Source organism: Notolabrus celidotus, chromosome 2 (assembly GCF_009762535.1).
Source record: "Notolabrus celidotus isolate fNotCel1 chromosome 2, fNotCel1.pri, whole genome shotgun sequence".
NCBI classification, from domain to species: Eukaryota; Metazoa; Chordata; class Actinopteri; order Labriformes; family Labridae; genus Notolabrus; species Notolabrus celidotus.
Window position 1 is genome coordinate 11,060,874 of NC_048273.1, and position 14,188 is coordinate 11,075,061.

The window sequence follows — 14,188 nt, forward strand, 5'->3', positions numbered from 1 at the left end:
TTTGTCTCTTTTTGAATAACCAATGACTGAACCAGCAAACCCTAAAAAAGCTCCAAAAAGCTGATGGATTTATAGATTATTTACAAAACAATAGACTAATGAAATAACACAAAACCTCTACAAATTATTAAATTATTATTTTATTACTTAGAAGAAAAATTGTAACTTTAAACCATATTTACAAGAGGACAACTTGAACCTCATCCCCTCACTTTTGTGTGCTGCAAACAACAAACATTACTCCACAACAACAAAATGTAAAGGCAACCAGAACCAGAGGTGGAGTTGTACAGGGATGGAAACAATCAAGCAGGGACTCCACAATCCACAGTTCTTGCAACAATAAATAATACAACAGCATTATGCAAAGTAGCTAATATGTCCTCTCTTTGTTTGACAAGAAGACCCAAATGCTTAATTGAGTCAACAGAGTGCAGAAAGAAAAAGGATGTTGGCTGTAGTTCACTGGATGGCCACCAGTGTTTAGAATGACAACAATTTTCTTTCTAATGAAATAAGCATTATTGAGGAGCTCTGGTGATGCCAGCTCAGCAAGACAACAGCAGAGGTTTGTCCTTCACAGTTTATGCCACACAATGAAAGTGTAAGATGACAGCCAAGGGGCGCCTGAATTATTAATAACATTATAAAGAGAAAAAAAAACACTAGTGATGATAAATGCACGCTGGAGTTCCTGCTTTATTAGAGGGTGGGATATTAAGATAGTCATAGATGTATCTCTGAAGAGAAAACTCATCCTTAAGCTGTAAAGAAGTCTTCCATGGAGGCCCCAAACATAGGATGGTAGAGATATTTTTTCCATATTTTTTGTGTTTTATTTCTTTTTAAGCTTTAGCAATGATTCCGTATGTTTGCCATGCTAATAAAGCCCTTTGAATTGAATTGATATTTTTTCCATTTCTATCTCAATCTTATGACAATATAATTCTAATCTGCTTGTGAAGAGATTTGAAACAGAGATCTTCTGTTTTTACTCTTATAATTCAGAAATACCAGTCAGTGATCTGACCTACTGAAAATGTGAGCTTAGTTAATGTTAATCAGTTGATGTTAAGTAGGGTGTAGTTAATGTTAATGTTAGTCAGAGTCACAATCAGTTATTTTGTGTTGATTGTTTGTACAAAGATTTAATAAGTTTGATGGAGTAGAACAAAGTATAAGGCAACATTTTTTTATATTGGTGTAACAAACTTTGTGTATACAGATAACCATTTTGCCTTCAGTTCTGTAAAGCGGTTCAAGACTCTTGATAGAATGAGGACCTGATAACAAATACAGGTTGATCCAACCAAAACTATACAGCCATGACAGAACATGTTATAGAAAGTCCAGGGCCCCCATTTTTGTCTCTCTTAAATGATACAGAACTAAATACATGTTGGGTAAGCCCACTAAACTGAAAATTTCATATAGCTGTTACATTTAAATCTTAAAAAAAAATAAATGCAAGAAGTTTTTATGGGACACATAATGTGTGATGCAGAACTGAATAAAGGTTGTGCGTTTGCAGAAAAAGTACAGCAGATTTAGAAGCCACAGAGCATAGTGAGGGTTTTTCTGCTCTGTCATTCAGTAAGTGTGAGGTCTGTTCAGGGATTTCAGTAATGGTGTGTGTGTGTGTGTGTGTGTGTGTGTGTGTGTGTGTGTGTGTGTGTGTGTGTGTGTGTGTGTGTGTGTGTGTGTATGTGTGTGTGTGTGTGTGTGTGTGTATGCTAGCCTGTAATTTTCTGTCTTTATGTCCTGTTGTTCTGCTGGACCAACAATATGATTGGTTTAAGACTGATGTGTTTAAACCTGATTGGCTGGATGTTTACACCTTTGAGGGAGGCTAAGTGGCTAATTAACTGAGGGGGCGGGAGCTGGGAGTTGATAGATAGGACTGCTGATTACAAGATTGTGTTTTAGTTTATGAGGGTGGTGGGAGGTGGACTGTTACACATTGCTGAACCCCTGGATTACATTTTCAGTTCTCTCCTCTCCCCCTTCACTGCAGTAGTAAACATAATGTAAAAATCAACTGAGAGAACAATGAAGAGTAATGTTCCATATATAATGATGCCAGTTAAAGGCAAGCCTAAAACAGCAGTGTGACATTTGGTGGAGGAGTTCTGACCTTCTCCACAGTGGGCTGTGGTTGGCCTGATCCAGAGACCTCAAGGCCTCAGCTGTGAGGCTCTAGCTCTAGCTCTGTGGGCTGACATAGACACTAACCTGACCACACTGTCACCACACCCTGAAAAACCACCGGTCCTTTCCATAAGGGTTCTCTGTTTTAGGGTAAAGTCACAGTAAATTGTTTGATTGTATGAAGAACTGCACAAGTACAACATAACAGTTCCATGTTTGAAAGTTGAATTATCAGTAATAGTGTTTGTGGATCTACACCTCTGACAGAACAACATGTTTGGCACTACTTTCCAATGAATGCAACTTTCTTCAGGGAAAAATCCGGGGGGCTTCTTGTTATCGTTATTAGAAGGGAAGCTGTGGGGGCCGGCTGATGTTTTTATGAATCTTGTGCTTTTTAATTCAGTTGACATAAATGTGTATAACTGTGTTCCCTTGTTCGCACATAGCACCCGCTCAAAGTAGATAAAGGTTGGGAGATGGAGTCAAATGGTTGTCAGAGAGCTAACTAATTATCTTAAATCACAAAAGGATAACTGAATTATTAGCAGTCAGTTTCTTAAAAATAGAGTAGATGTGGTATATTTATATTGTAAATGTGCAGGTGATTCTGTATTTATGGACCTCTACAGGTATATAATTATGCACATGTATGCACCTTGTTTCTCCTGTTAGGAGTGTCGTTTTCCCAGTCTCATTGTTGTGTTTTTTTTTTTTTCTCTGTTTAAATGAAAAATGTAAACTTGTAAGCAAATTACAGTGTCATTGAATTTCACTCAATAAACAGAACTGGCAAAATAAATAAATAAATATAGAGTAGATGGTATGACTGCGTAACTGTATTTGTTTTTGTGTTGCCAAGCATTATATTACTCATTTAAAAAGTTACAAAGAAATCTGTAGATGCCACTTCTTGTTATGACTGGGCTAACGTATTTAAGATTTTTTTTTTATTTTTTGGGCTTTTTTTTACACCTTTATTTTATAAAGGAGAGGACAGTGGATGGTGCAGGAAACTGGGAGAGAGTGGGGGAATGACATGCGGGAAAGAAGCCGCAGGCTGGATTCAAACCCCGGCCACCCGCTCAATGGGCGCCCAACTTAACCATTAGGCTAAGTCCGCGCCCTCGTATTTAAAATTCTTACATGAAGCATTTTTTGGAAAAACTTAAGTTGTAGCAATCAGTACTCTTCTCTTACTGACAGGACTCGATCTTATCTCATCTTAGTTCCATCATGAACATTGCACCTTGCAGTATTTAGCTAGTTACAGAGGCAAGGAAAAACTTCTTTTAACAGGCAGAAACCTCGAGCAGAACCAGACTCAAGTTAGACAGCCATCTGCCTCAGCCGAGTTGGGGTTGGAAAGAGGGATAGAGGAGAATAAGAGAGAGAGCAATGATAGTGATGAGACGGACAGTTCTAAACTCAGGAAATATTCAGAGGGCTGCCATTCTAATAACTCCCAATGGCGGAGGGGAGATAAAGATACTAAATTAGAAAGGCTCATTGTTCTTAAAAGAGGTTATATTGATCCAGTTTCTAATCCAAAGCCAAGAAACAAGGTCAACTCAATCTCCTGTTGGACAAGACAAACTCCACATCTAAATTCCAAATGGCTTTACTGTTTAAAAACATTCTCAGCTTTTCATTCATCACTCATTTCAAAAGTCTGTAAAGACACTCAATAAAATGACATGACCACAAAGAAGTTCCTTTTGTGTAAATGAGGTGAAGCCTACATATTTCCCAATGCAACTGCTGAATGTCTGCAAACATTGCAGTTTTTAAATGTTTTTCCTATGGCAATAGATTTTTAAAGTTAAGGATGCATTACAATTTAATATCTCAGGGGTGATGCTTTGAATATGGACTGATTTGATCAAACCCATGCACTTTGACACTCAGTATATATTGGATTTGAAATGTTCCTACTCCAGATCAATCAGCCTTTTGAGGTGCTTTAATCGCAGCCCACTTTATTCATCAGAGGAAGTGCGCTTGCCTTTTAAGTTGTCATGGTATGACCATTAATCACTTACATGATCACTAGAATAACTCCATTGTGTTGTTAATTTTGGCAAGAAAAAAGTGGTCATATTGAAAGTAGTTTTAGTTAGACATATTAAGATTGCGACATGTATTTGTAACTTCAAAATATCTTCGACTGATACAATATCAACCTAAACGTGCAAATAATGATTGCAAGTGGAATGAAACAGCGCTAGCAATGTGAATTGTCAAATGACCAGAGATGTTGCCGTAATTTTGGTCTTTAAATTTTTTCATTTATTTTGTCAAACATTTTTGTGAACAGAACTTAACAAAATCTATGTGAGGAGTTTACATTGACTAAGACCTCTGCTTTAAAAACCCCAAAAGGTCTATAATAAAGTAAAGTTCAGTTTGGCAAATTTCAGGTTTATCAGAAACTTTGTATCGTGATATGCAGCTAAGGTTTCTTTACAGTCAATGAATCTCTCACACATCACCTACTGTCTGATAAATTGGTCTAACACACACTTTACAGCCTACAAACCACTGGAATCATCATATATATAAACAAGCACTCAAAACCTTAGACAATGCAACATTCAGTTTACATCATTGTCATATCCTAAAGAAGTGTAGCTCTTTGACAAAACCTCATTGAATACAAACATGTCTGTGTAGTTTATAGGATCCTTCTTGGCATCCTCCTTTGCCTAGCTTCACCAACTCAAAACTACCACAAACAAAACAGCTAGGGGGGACTGCACAGTCCCACTTAGGAAAACCACATTAAGTCACTGTCTTTTCCCTCAAAGCATCACATCAGATCATCATATAAGTGAAATGCAGTACTCCAATCAATTAGAGAATCATCATCCAATAATTCATTTAAATACAAAGTTAACAAAGAGTTTATTTAGATTGCTGCTATGGACGTGCCAGACTCCAGTGGAAACAGCTTCTACTACTACTACTACCCGTCTCATCACTATCATCGCTCTCTCTCTCTCTCTCTCTCTCTCTCCCTCTCTCTCTCTCTCTCTCTCTTTTTCTCCTCTTAAACATAGCAGGTCTAGACCGTACTCTATGTTCAATAATTAACAAAGACCATCAAGACAGGATATGATCCAGTCCCCTCTTACTGACAGGACTCGAGAGAGTTACAGCGGCAAGGAAAAACTTCCTTTTAACAGGCAGAAACCTCGAGCAGAACCAGACTCATGTTAGACAGCCATCTGCCTCGACTGAGTTTGGGTTGGAAAGAGTGATAGAGGAGAATATAAGAGAGAGAGGGATGATAGAACAAACAAACAAACAAACAAACAAACAAACAAACAAACAAACAAACAAACAAACAAACAAACAAACAGATAGATGGATTGATAGATACATTCATACATTCAATATAATCAAACAAAGTTCTTTGATTCTTAATGCAAGAAAATGTTAAAAGATACAGCACAGAATAAGCAAATATCTTTACCCATAACCAACTGTAATTATAACATTTGCTTTTGGAATTATGAATGGACAAATATATACACAATGTTAATAAGTTTGCTCTAACCAGTGCTGGATGTACTTTGAACAGAACCAGGCTAGCTGTTTTGTCTGCTTTCAGCCTTTATGCTAATGAAATCTGGCCACATCTGGACTCCTACTGCACTGGAACAAACATGTTTTTTATTTTATTTTCCACTAGTTCTTGCAAAGAAGTTCCAGAAGAATACAAGGTTTCTTTCCAGGTGTTTTCATCAAACTGGTCCCACAAAAATCAATAATTATATCATATGTTCATTCTGACTGAAATTCTGAATGATCTCCTAAGAATAAACTGGAGAAAGTTTTAATCTCATCTACTGTTTTTTTTGGACAGTGTCTTTTCTCAGAACATACCCTTTAATGAAGGGAGGTCAGTAGTACAGGAAGGTTTCCTATCTTGCTCAGAGTCACTGAAACACTCAAGGTCCTCTACAAAACCCTTTTTGTTCAGAGGGTGTAAGGATGAAGAAAAGAGAGAGCGAGAAAGAGACAAACACTGAAAGGTCAATGCCATTATTCTAAAACAGGCACTGAGTCACAACGGACAGACACCGTGTCATGTTAAACTCTGTGTTTTGACCAAATGAGATGGAACTCATTTGAAGCAACATGTGTGTTTGGACAGCTGCTAAGAAGCATTTTATGCTATTTGTTTGTATACCCAAGTCTGTCTCTACTAGCTCCTAATCCGCCTCCCTAGAGTGACAGCCCACTCAGAGGAATAAAGAAAGGGGGTGGCTGGTTGGTTGGTCTGGTTGGTAGCTGGAGCCTTTTCCACTCTAAGTATTACAGAGGGACTTGAACTTGATTAGACTTTCTGAATGTTTGTCCTTATGTAAAGACACTGTTCAACTTATAGAAACACAAGAGGTTTTTCAGCACGTGCCGTGGATGATACAGTGATACAGAGCCATATATGGGATGACCAATGGAGGCAATTTTAGAAAAGCAGTTTGCTGATTTTGGCTTGGGTTGAAATAAATCCATCCGGGTGACTTTGATTGTAGCGGCTGTATAATTTTATTTTTTCAGAGGACTTACCTGAAGCTGTTGGAGAGAGAAGAACCACAGCTGAGCAGTGAGTGGCAGGTAAGAGGTTCAGTGTTTGAAGAAACATTGCTGTATGTGTGTATGTAAAAGTAGACAAGACCTAGTTCGTATAGGCTTGAAGCTGTTAAAGTTTACCTAGTAGTGTAGAAATGGTGCTGGATCTTGCATTATAATTCTTTAGATCAAAGTTATTTTTTGTTCTTTTAAAGAGTGATGGCTATGTGGTCTAACTTCCAGTTTTCAGGTTTTTCTGAGACTGAATTGATGTAACAAGCCAGGAGTATGTCATATTAAAGCAGCACAGACTGTATGCAGATTTAGGTTGAATCTTTAAATAGGCACTAATATAACAGAATCAATGTGTATCTCTTTTAAGTGGCACTACATTTGAATTCAGACTGAAGGTCTTAATCATTCATTCATCATTATTCAAGCTCAGAGCAAATTGAGGCTTTGAAAAGTTACTTCCTATATGCGCAGTGATTAAAAAAAACAACCCATAAACTACATCCAATATTTACAGTGACTAAGACTGATCTCAGACGGGATAGAAATTCAGTTCAGCAAACTGTAAATAGATTGGGAACACTGACAAAAGCAGCAAAACATTAACATCAGGTTTCTATAAAAGATCTTTAGTGTCTTGTTTTAACCACAAATCCTGTTTTTTCTCCAGAGCCATGGTTGTTTAACATTTTGACGGCTCTGTTGTCATGGCAATGTCAGCAATACAAGGAGGATGCAACGAGGCAGACAGCTCTGTGAAGTGGCAATTGTGCTACGATGTCTCTGCCAAGACTTGGTGGATGGTGAGAATTAATTTTGATTTGTAACTTCTTTTGGGCACTTCACTGGACCTGTACGAAAGAGCTAATCTTTTCTTCTCTGGCCTTAAAACTGAAAATCTTTTGGTCGGATATGTCACTGAGGTTTTTTTAAGGGATATTAAAGCTGGAAAGAAAAATGTTCTCTAATCCACATTAAGTCACAGTGAGAAATAACCACTCTGTGTAGCTTTCACTGGCTCTAAACTCACATAGCTTTGATGTCTAACTGCGTCCCTCTAAAATGTTTAAATTTACATTCAAATTCCAGGTTGCTTTATTTTCAAACATTTGACAGCTGAGTCGGGCTGGATACCATATAATTTATGTGCACCAACTGTTGCACATAAACCATTTCTGTAGAAACATCCACACCTGTGAGGATTCAACGTAGCTGTGTGTTTGTGTAACATCTTGATGGCTGATCTGCTGACTCAAACCCTGACCAAAAGCTTCTGTTCCTCTTGTCACAGTCCTAACGTTTCTCTCACATCTCTCAGTCTTGCTATGTTTTTATGAAATGAACCACTAAGCTACAGAATAACTGCAAAGTTTTGCCCTCAGGCTAAAATGTAATACTCACATACTGGAATATTGCAATCCTACATTGTATTTGCACTTTTCTGCTCATGACTTTGAATTACATTTTCTTTCAATCACATCACCTTTAACATGCCTACAGTTCAGCTCCATACTACAAAACTAACGTTCATAATAACCTTCTTTATATTTAAGTAGCTGTTACAATCTTTGTGGTGAATAAATATATCACCTTAACATACAGAGTGCAAAACTGAGCTCCCTAATGATTTTTGAGGTCTTAATGGGCTTTTCTTTCCACAGCCTCATTATTTCAGTCACCTTTAGCTAATCCAGAGATGAGAGTGAGAACATAGACCAACTGGTAAATCCAAAGCCTCCCTGAGCTTCTCAGCTCCAATTTTACTGTGACAATTTGGTTCAACACCTGCAGAAGTGCTAACATAACAGTAATTTGCCTGTTGATCTCACACTCCATTCTGATCTCACGCATGCACTCATGGACAAAACCCCATACACCCCAAGATCAACACCTTCAATAACTTGTTCTTAACCTTAGAGGAAGCAATTTACGTACCTTTTTAGAAAGGGAACTAAGTCCTTAGACTTGGAGGTATTGACTCTGTTTCCTACAGCTTTACGGTCTGAAGTAAACTGACCCTAGCTGCTCTGTAGATACAACTATCAATCAATCAATCTTTACTTGTATAGCACCAAATCACAACAAAGGTTATTTCAAGAGGCTTTTAAAAACATAGCAGGTCTAGACTGTCCTCTATATTAAATTATGAACAAAGACCAAACATCAAGACAGGATACGATCCAGTCCCCTCTTACTAACAGGACTCGATCTGATCTCATCTCAATCCACCATGAGCACTGCACCTCTCAGTACAGTGGCAAGGAAAACTTCCTTTTACCAGGCAGAAACCTCGAGCAGAACCAGACTCATGTTAGACAGCCATCTGCCTTGACTGAGTTTGGGTTGGAAAGAGGGATAGTAGTAGCTGTTGCCACTGGAGTCCAGCACGCTTAGCAGCTAGCAGGCCGTCTACGGCAGCGACTCAGAGGAAAAATACTAGTGAGCTAGCACAATCAAATCATCTGCAAAAAGCAGAAATGCAAATCTGAAGTTGCCAAAACCAGACAATTCCCCCCCCCTCTCTGTTTGTGTAATCCAGACCTGTACATAACTATCAGAAAGAGAATCAGGGACAAGGGACCATGAAATTAAGTGAATATAAAATAATTCAATAAGTAACGCCACTTTACAACAAAAACTGAATGCAGGTATAACAATATTTAACAAGATGTGCCAGAGAAAGTGTGAGTGGTGCATTGTGCGTTAGCTACCAAAATGTTTGTAGAATTTTTTGCAATTAATTTTGTTTGATTGTGATTCACATAGTAATCACATAGTAAATAGTATGACTCACCCTGTGTGATAAATACATACAGTTATTTACAATCTAATATATGATTCCTTAATTAAACAATTTCTAGGAAATTTGCTATCTATCAGAATCTGCTGTAATGATTTATCTACCTTTAACAGTTTAGCAGTTTTTGAGTTTTCTCATTTATGAATCAATGTTGCTCTTGCCCAAAACTAAAAAATACAGCCTATAATTCATCATATTTCATGTTTTTGCAAAAAGAAAAATCAACAATGTATCTTTGGGGTGCCGGTTGATGTAGCAGTTTAAGTGTGCGCCCCATGTACAGAGGCTATGGCCCTTATCGCAGGGCCACTCAACTCCAGTCCATGACCCTACATGTCTTCCCCCACATTCTACTCTGACCATTCCCTGGCCTCAATCATAAAATAGTTTAAAGAAATACATCACCAATGATTTTAAGACTCTTCTGATATTACAATGACAGTTGTGTCGTCCCATACTATCAACGTTTTGAAGGAAAAAGATGTATTTTCAGTTGTCTGCCAGTGTTTTAAAGCACATTTTTAAAGCCTAAAAGTGTCCAACAAAGGATGGCTTTTTAAAACATAACAGTAAATATAAATCAAATGCAACTTCAGTTCTACATTTTTAACTTTTGTGTAGGCTCTATGCAGGAAACATCATCTTCTGATGATATGGCATCATTTATCCAGATGTGTTGTATGTGTTTTTTTCTTTTGGGCTTTACTGTAAGTTTTGTATTTCATGGTATGCTCATACTACAGTGTGAAGATTTGGTCAAATTATATCAGTTTATTAAACTAAACTATTCAGTGTTGGTCGGACTTCACACTGAAATTATAGACATCTCATTTAATAATTGTTTTCTTATATCATATAAACATATATGGTATGACAACAAGAACATGGTTATTCTGGTATCAACCGTCAGAAAAAGAATCGTTTGGTTTTGTTGCAATTTCGTCAAATGCCCAATACCTCCAAACACATCCCGTTTAGGCTTAAACAACTCACTGGGTGGCATGTGATGTGTAGGAGGGCAGCAGGCAGTAATGATCTTTATAATGAGGGGGGGACAGTGGGGGTCACAGGGAGAGGGAGACAGATACCTCAAAGGGGATGGGGACCTTAAAGTCTGGAAAAACAGTGACAAGAAGCCTCCAATTACCTGAATAAAGCAGCTCTGACTCAGTTACAGTTGCTGTTTTCGAACGTCAGTTCAGGATATTTTGATACGTTTCTTATTAAGATGGCAGAAAGCAGCAGCTGGAGAACTTTTTGATAACTTCTAGTGGTTGAAATTCTCCTCCTGGTGCAGGGATGTTGATGTGCACTCAGGGTGTGTCCAGCACTACTTTTGTGTTTGAGTAGAGGAGAAACTCTCTATTGCAAATGTTCAGTGAGAGAAAAAAATGATGTTATAGAAACAACACAAAAAACAACCAAAAATTTAACTTTAAATTTTTTTTTTGCGCTTCTGTACGTGCGTTCACCTTCCCCTGTATTACTTATACTGCCGCTGTCTGACCAAGACAGTGAAAAAGGCATCCAACTTTAAGTTTCTAGCAGATGTATTTGGCACAGAAAATCTCATCAAAAACTAGTACCAAAAGGACGTGTGAAGCTAGCAAAAAGAGGCTGAGCTCTGTAAGTCCAGCTGATCAGTCCTTAAGCAGATAATTCCTGGACTAACATCTGTCCACTGGATGCTTAGAGGGGCACAGCTCTCTTCTCCCTCCTTGCTACCTCCTCTTGATTACAGCTCCAGGGGGTCAGGCAGAGGGTACAGCCATGCTCTGCTGCTGCTATCCAAGATGTGACGTGAAAGGCTGCCCTCTAGCAGCAAATGAAGATAACATAAGAAAAGAAAGGAGGAAACCTAAACATACCCTAATTCATCCAATATACAATAGCAACCTCAACACCAGTGGTAATTAACTCTTTTTGTGCTGCTACAGAAGCTTGAATGTGTTGCAGGGGCTAAATTAAAATGAGGTGAAACCCTTGACCTTGCAAACAACGTATAAAAAAGAATCTTACTGACAAGGTAAATTCTTTTGATTGCATGACACAGGCTGTTTGAGTTAAGTAGTTATCTTAACCTACTGTATCTTTACCCTCCACACCATGTTTTATTTGCGCCTCTAAATTCGAGCGCCTTAAACTTTTTAGAACTTCTGAAATGCCTTTTCTGTGTTAGCTGATCCTGTGAGCGAGAAAACAGCACCCGGTGCCCCTCCCCCCCAGAGTTTTCTGTAATCGGAGGAACTTGCAAAAAAATGTAAATGTCGTCTATGTGATTCTTAATGTCTACTTTTGTTAAAGTAGTAAAGTATCTTTTTACTTTTACCCTGACTCAACTTAAAATGTACTGGGGTTTGGAATTGTATTTGCTTCAGTACAACACAACTTTATGCATGTTGGTGTCTCGCTGTCACAAATAAGACACTTTCATAAATTAAATTTAAACTGCTGCTCTTTCAATCAATCAATGAAAGAATGAATCAATGAATGAATCAATCAATCAATCAATCTTTATCTGTATAGCGACAAATCACAACTAACGTTATCTCCAGACGCTTACAAACAAAGCAGGTCTAGAACATATTCCATGTTAAATTATTAACAAAGACCCAACATAGAGACAGGATAGTCTTCTAAAGACACCATGAGCATTGCACTTCGCAGTATTTAGCTAGTTACAGCGGCAAGAAAATACGTCCTTTCAACAGGCAGAAAACTCAAGCAGAACCAGACTCATGTTAGAGATCTGCCTCGACCAAGTTGGGGTTGGAAAGAGGGATAGAGGAGAATAAGAGAGAGAATAAGAGAGAGAGAGAGATAGAGAGATGATAGTGATGAGACGGATAGTAGAAGTAGTAGCTGTTGCCGTTAGAGTCCGGCATGTCCATAGCAGCTGGAGTCTTGAACGTCCACCGAAGCAGAACGTCTACGGCAGCGACTCAGAGGAACCTACGAGGCAGTCTAAGCCTATAGCAGCATAACTAAGAGCTGGTCAAAGCCTGAGCCAGCTCTAACTATAAGCTTTATCAAAAAGGAAAGGTTTAAGCCTAATCTTAAAAGTAGAGAGGTTGTCTGCCTCCTGGACCCGGATCGTAGATGATTCCAAAGGAGAGGTGCCTGATAACTGAAGGCTCTACCTCCCATACTACTTTGGGAGACTTTAGGTACGACAAGCAGGCCTGGGATTTTATGGGGAGCCATTGTAGCCAGTGTAGAGTTCACTTTGGTATAGAAAGAAGTAGATGGGTTTTAGTGTGGTGTCACAAGAGGTTGTTGATATGATAACCTCTATAAAGCACAAACGTTCAGACTCCCTGCTCATTATTCTGGGTGACTTGAACAAAACAAACTGGGAATAAAGACACACTGGATTTTTGTAAGACTATGTTTTTTTCTCCCATGCAGCTGTTTTGAATTCTCTGATCACTGGTTTGGTTAATCTTTCCTGTGATTCACACAGTTAGACCTTATGGAGGGAGGGTGGGGGGAAGGATTTGAGGAGATGGATCAGTAATTGTCAAGCTTGAATTAAGGGTGGTCCTTGATTGTATGGAAGGGACTGTTTTTAGAGGCTGCAGCTACAGGCCTAGATGAACTCACTGACACTTTGAGTTTTGATTCCTCTCTGTGAGGATATGTGGGTGTATTTAGTACAAAAAACAAACACTCATGTACGAATCACTCACATTCCAGGTTGCCAGGTTGTGTGTTAGTACTCTGGTTTGGTCATAAAAGTATATTTCTCTCCTCCTTTTTTGAATTAATAAAACACAGAATGAAAGGAAAACACTGTGACATATTTTTGTGATCCAAAGACATTAGATTTACTAAGAGACAAGCATGATGAAGTTCACATGGTGGTGGGTGATGGTGGGGTCAGTGAGTGTGACAACATCTTGGCAGCTCAGTTGTATAAAGCAGGGGTTCCCAAACTTTTCAACCAACGACCCCCAAATTAACAGTGCCAGGGACCTGTGGCTCCAATTGATTTGAAGTGGTTAAATGTTGCTCACAGCGCCACACACAATAACGAATAGGCCTATCCAAGAACCTACATATTTCTGTGTAATTTTAAGAGACTAGAAGCAGGATAATCCTCAGGGGTCATGTGGCAACCAAACGGCAACCTCTGGTCTTAAAATTTGAAGCCAAAGTGCGAAAGTGTTAAAAACTGCAGTTCTTTGAGCGTCCTGGAGTTTAATTTTTTTAACTTGTTATTTTTTAAGTTATTAAACTTCTGAGTTTTGCCCAAATAAGGGCGTGGCTGACTTGATTGAAAGGCAGGCACCCTGTAGCTGTTGGTGAAAAGTTAAGGATAAAAAAGTGATTTAAAAAAATTCACACTGTTTAAATGACGTTTTGGAGATAAATGTGGAGAACTGTTGCTGTTATTTTCCATGCGCACAACTTTACAAACAGTGCCCAATACCTTCAGATGTTTTTAGTTTTACACAACTCTTTCAATGTTTTGTTGTCCCCGTCCTAAATTTAATGTAATGTGTTGCTGGAATCAAATTTTAAAGAAGGAAAAAAAAAATAGAAGAAAATTAGCTTTTTTCATAAACAATACACATTTTCAGTTTCAACATTTGATCAGTTGTCTTTACAATTTTTAAAATGAAATGGGGCTTACATCATTTGCAAAGT

The 14,188-nt window shown here is 38.3% G+C and overlaps 1 protein-coding gene across 1 annotated transcript in view; it reads left to right on the plus strand.

The window, feature by feature from the left end:
* Positions 1-7,458: 7,458 nt before the first annotated feature.
* Positions 7,459-14,188, plus strand: part of nfic (nuclear factor I/C) — a 47,248-nt gene continuing 40,518 nt past the window's right edge. Inside the window, exon 1 of the mRNA XM_034673885.1 lies at positions 7,459-7,541. Coding sequence (XP_034529776.1) covers positions 7,539-7,541 — 3 coding nt within the window. The 5' untranslated portion in view covers positions 7,459-7,538. The remainder of the gene's footprint in view (positions 7,542-14,188) is intronic.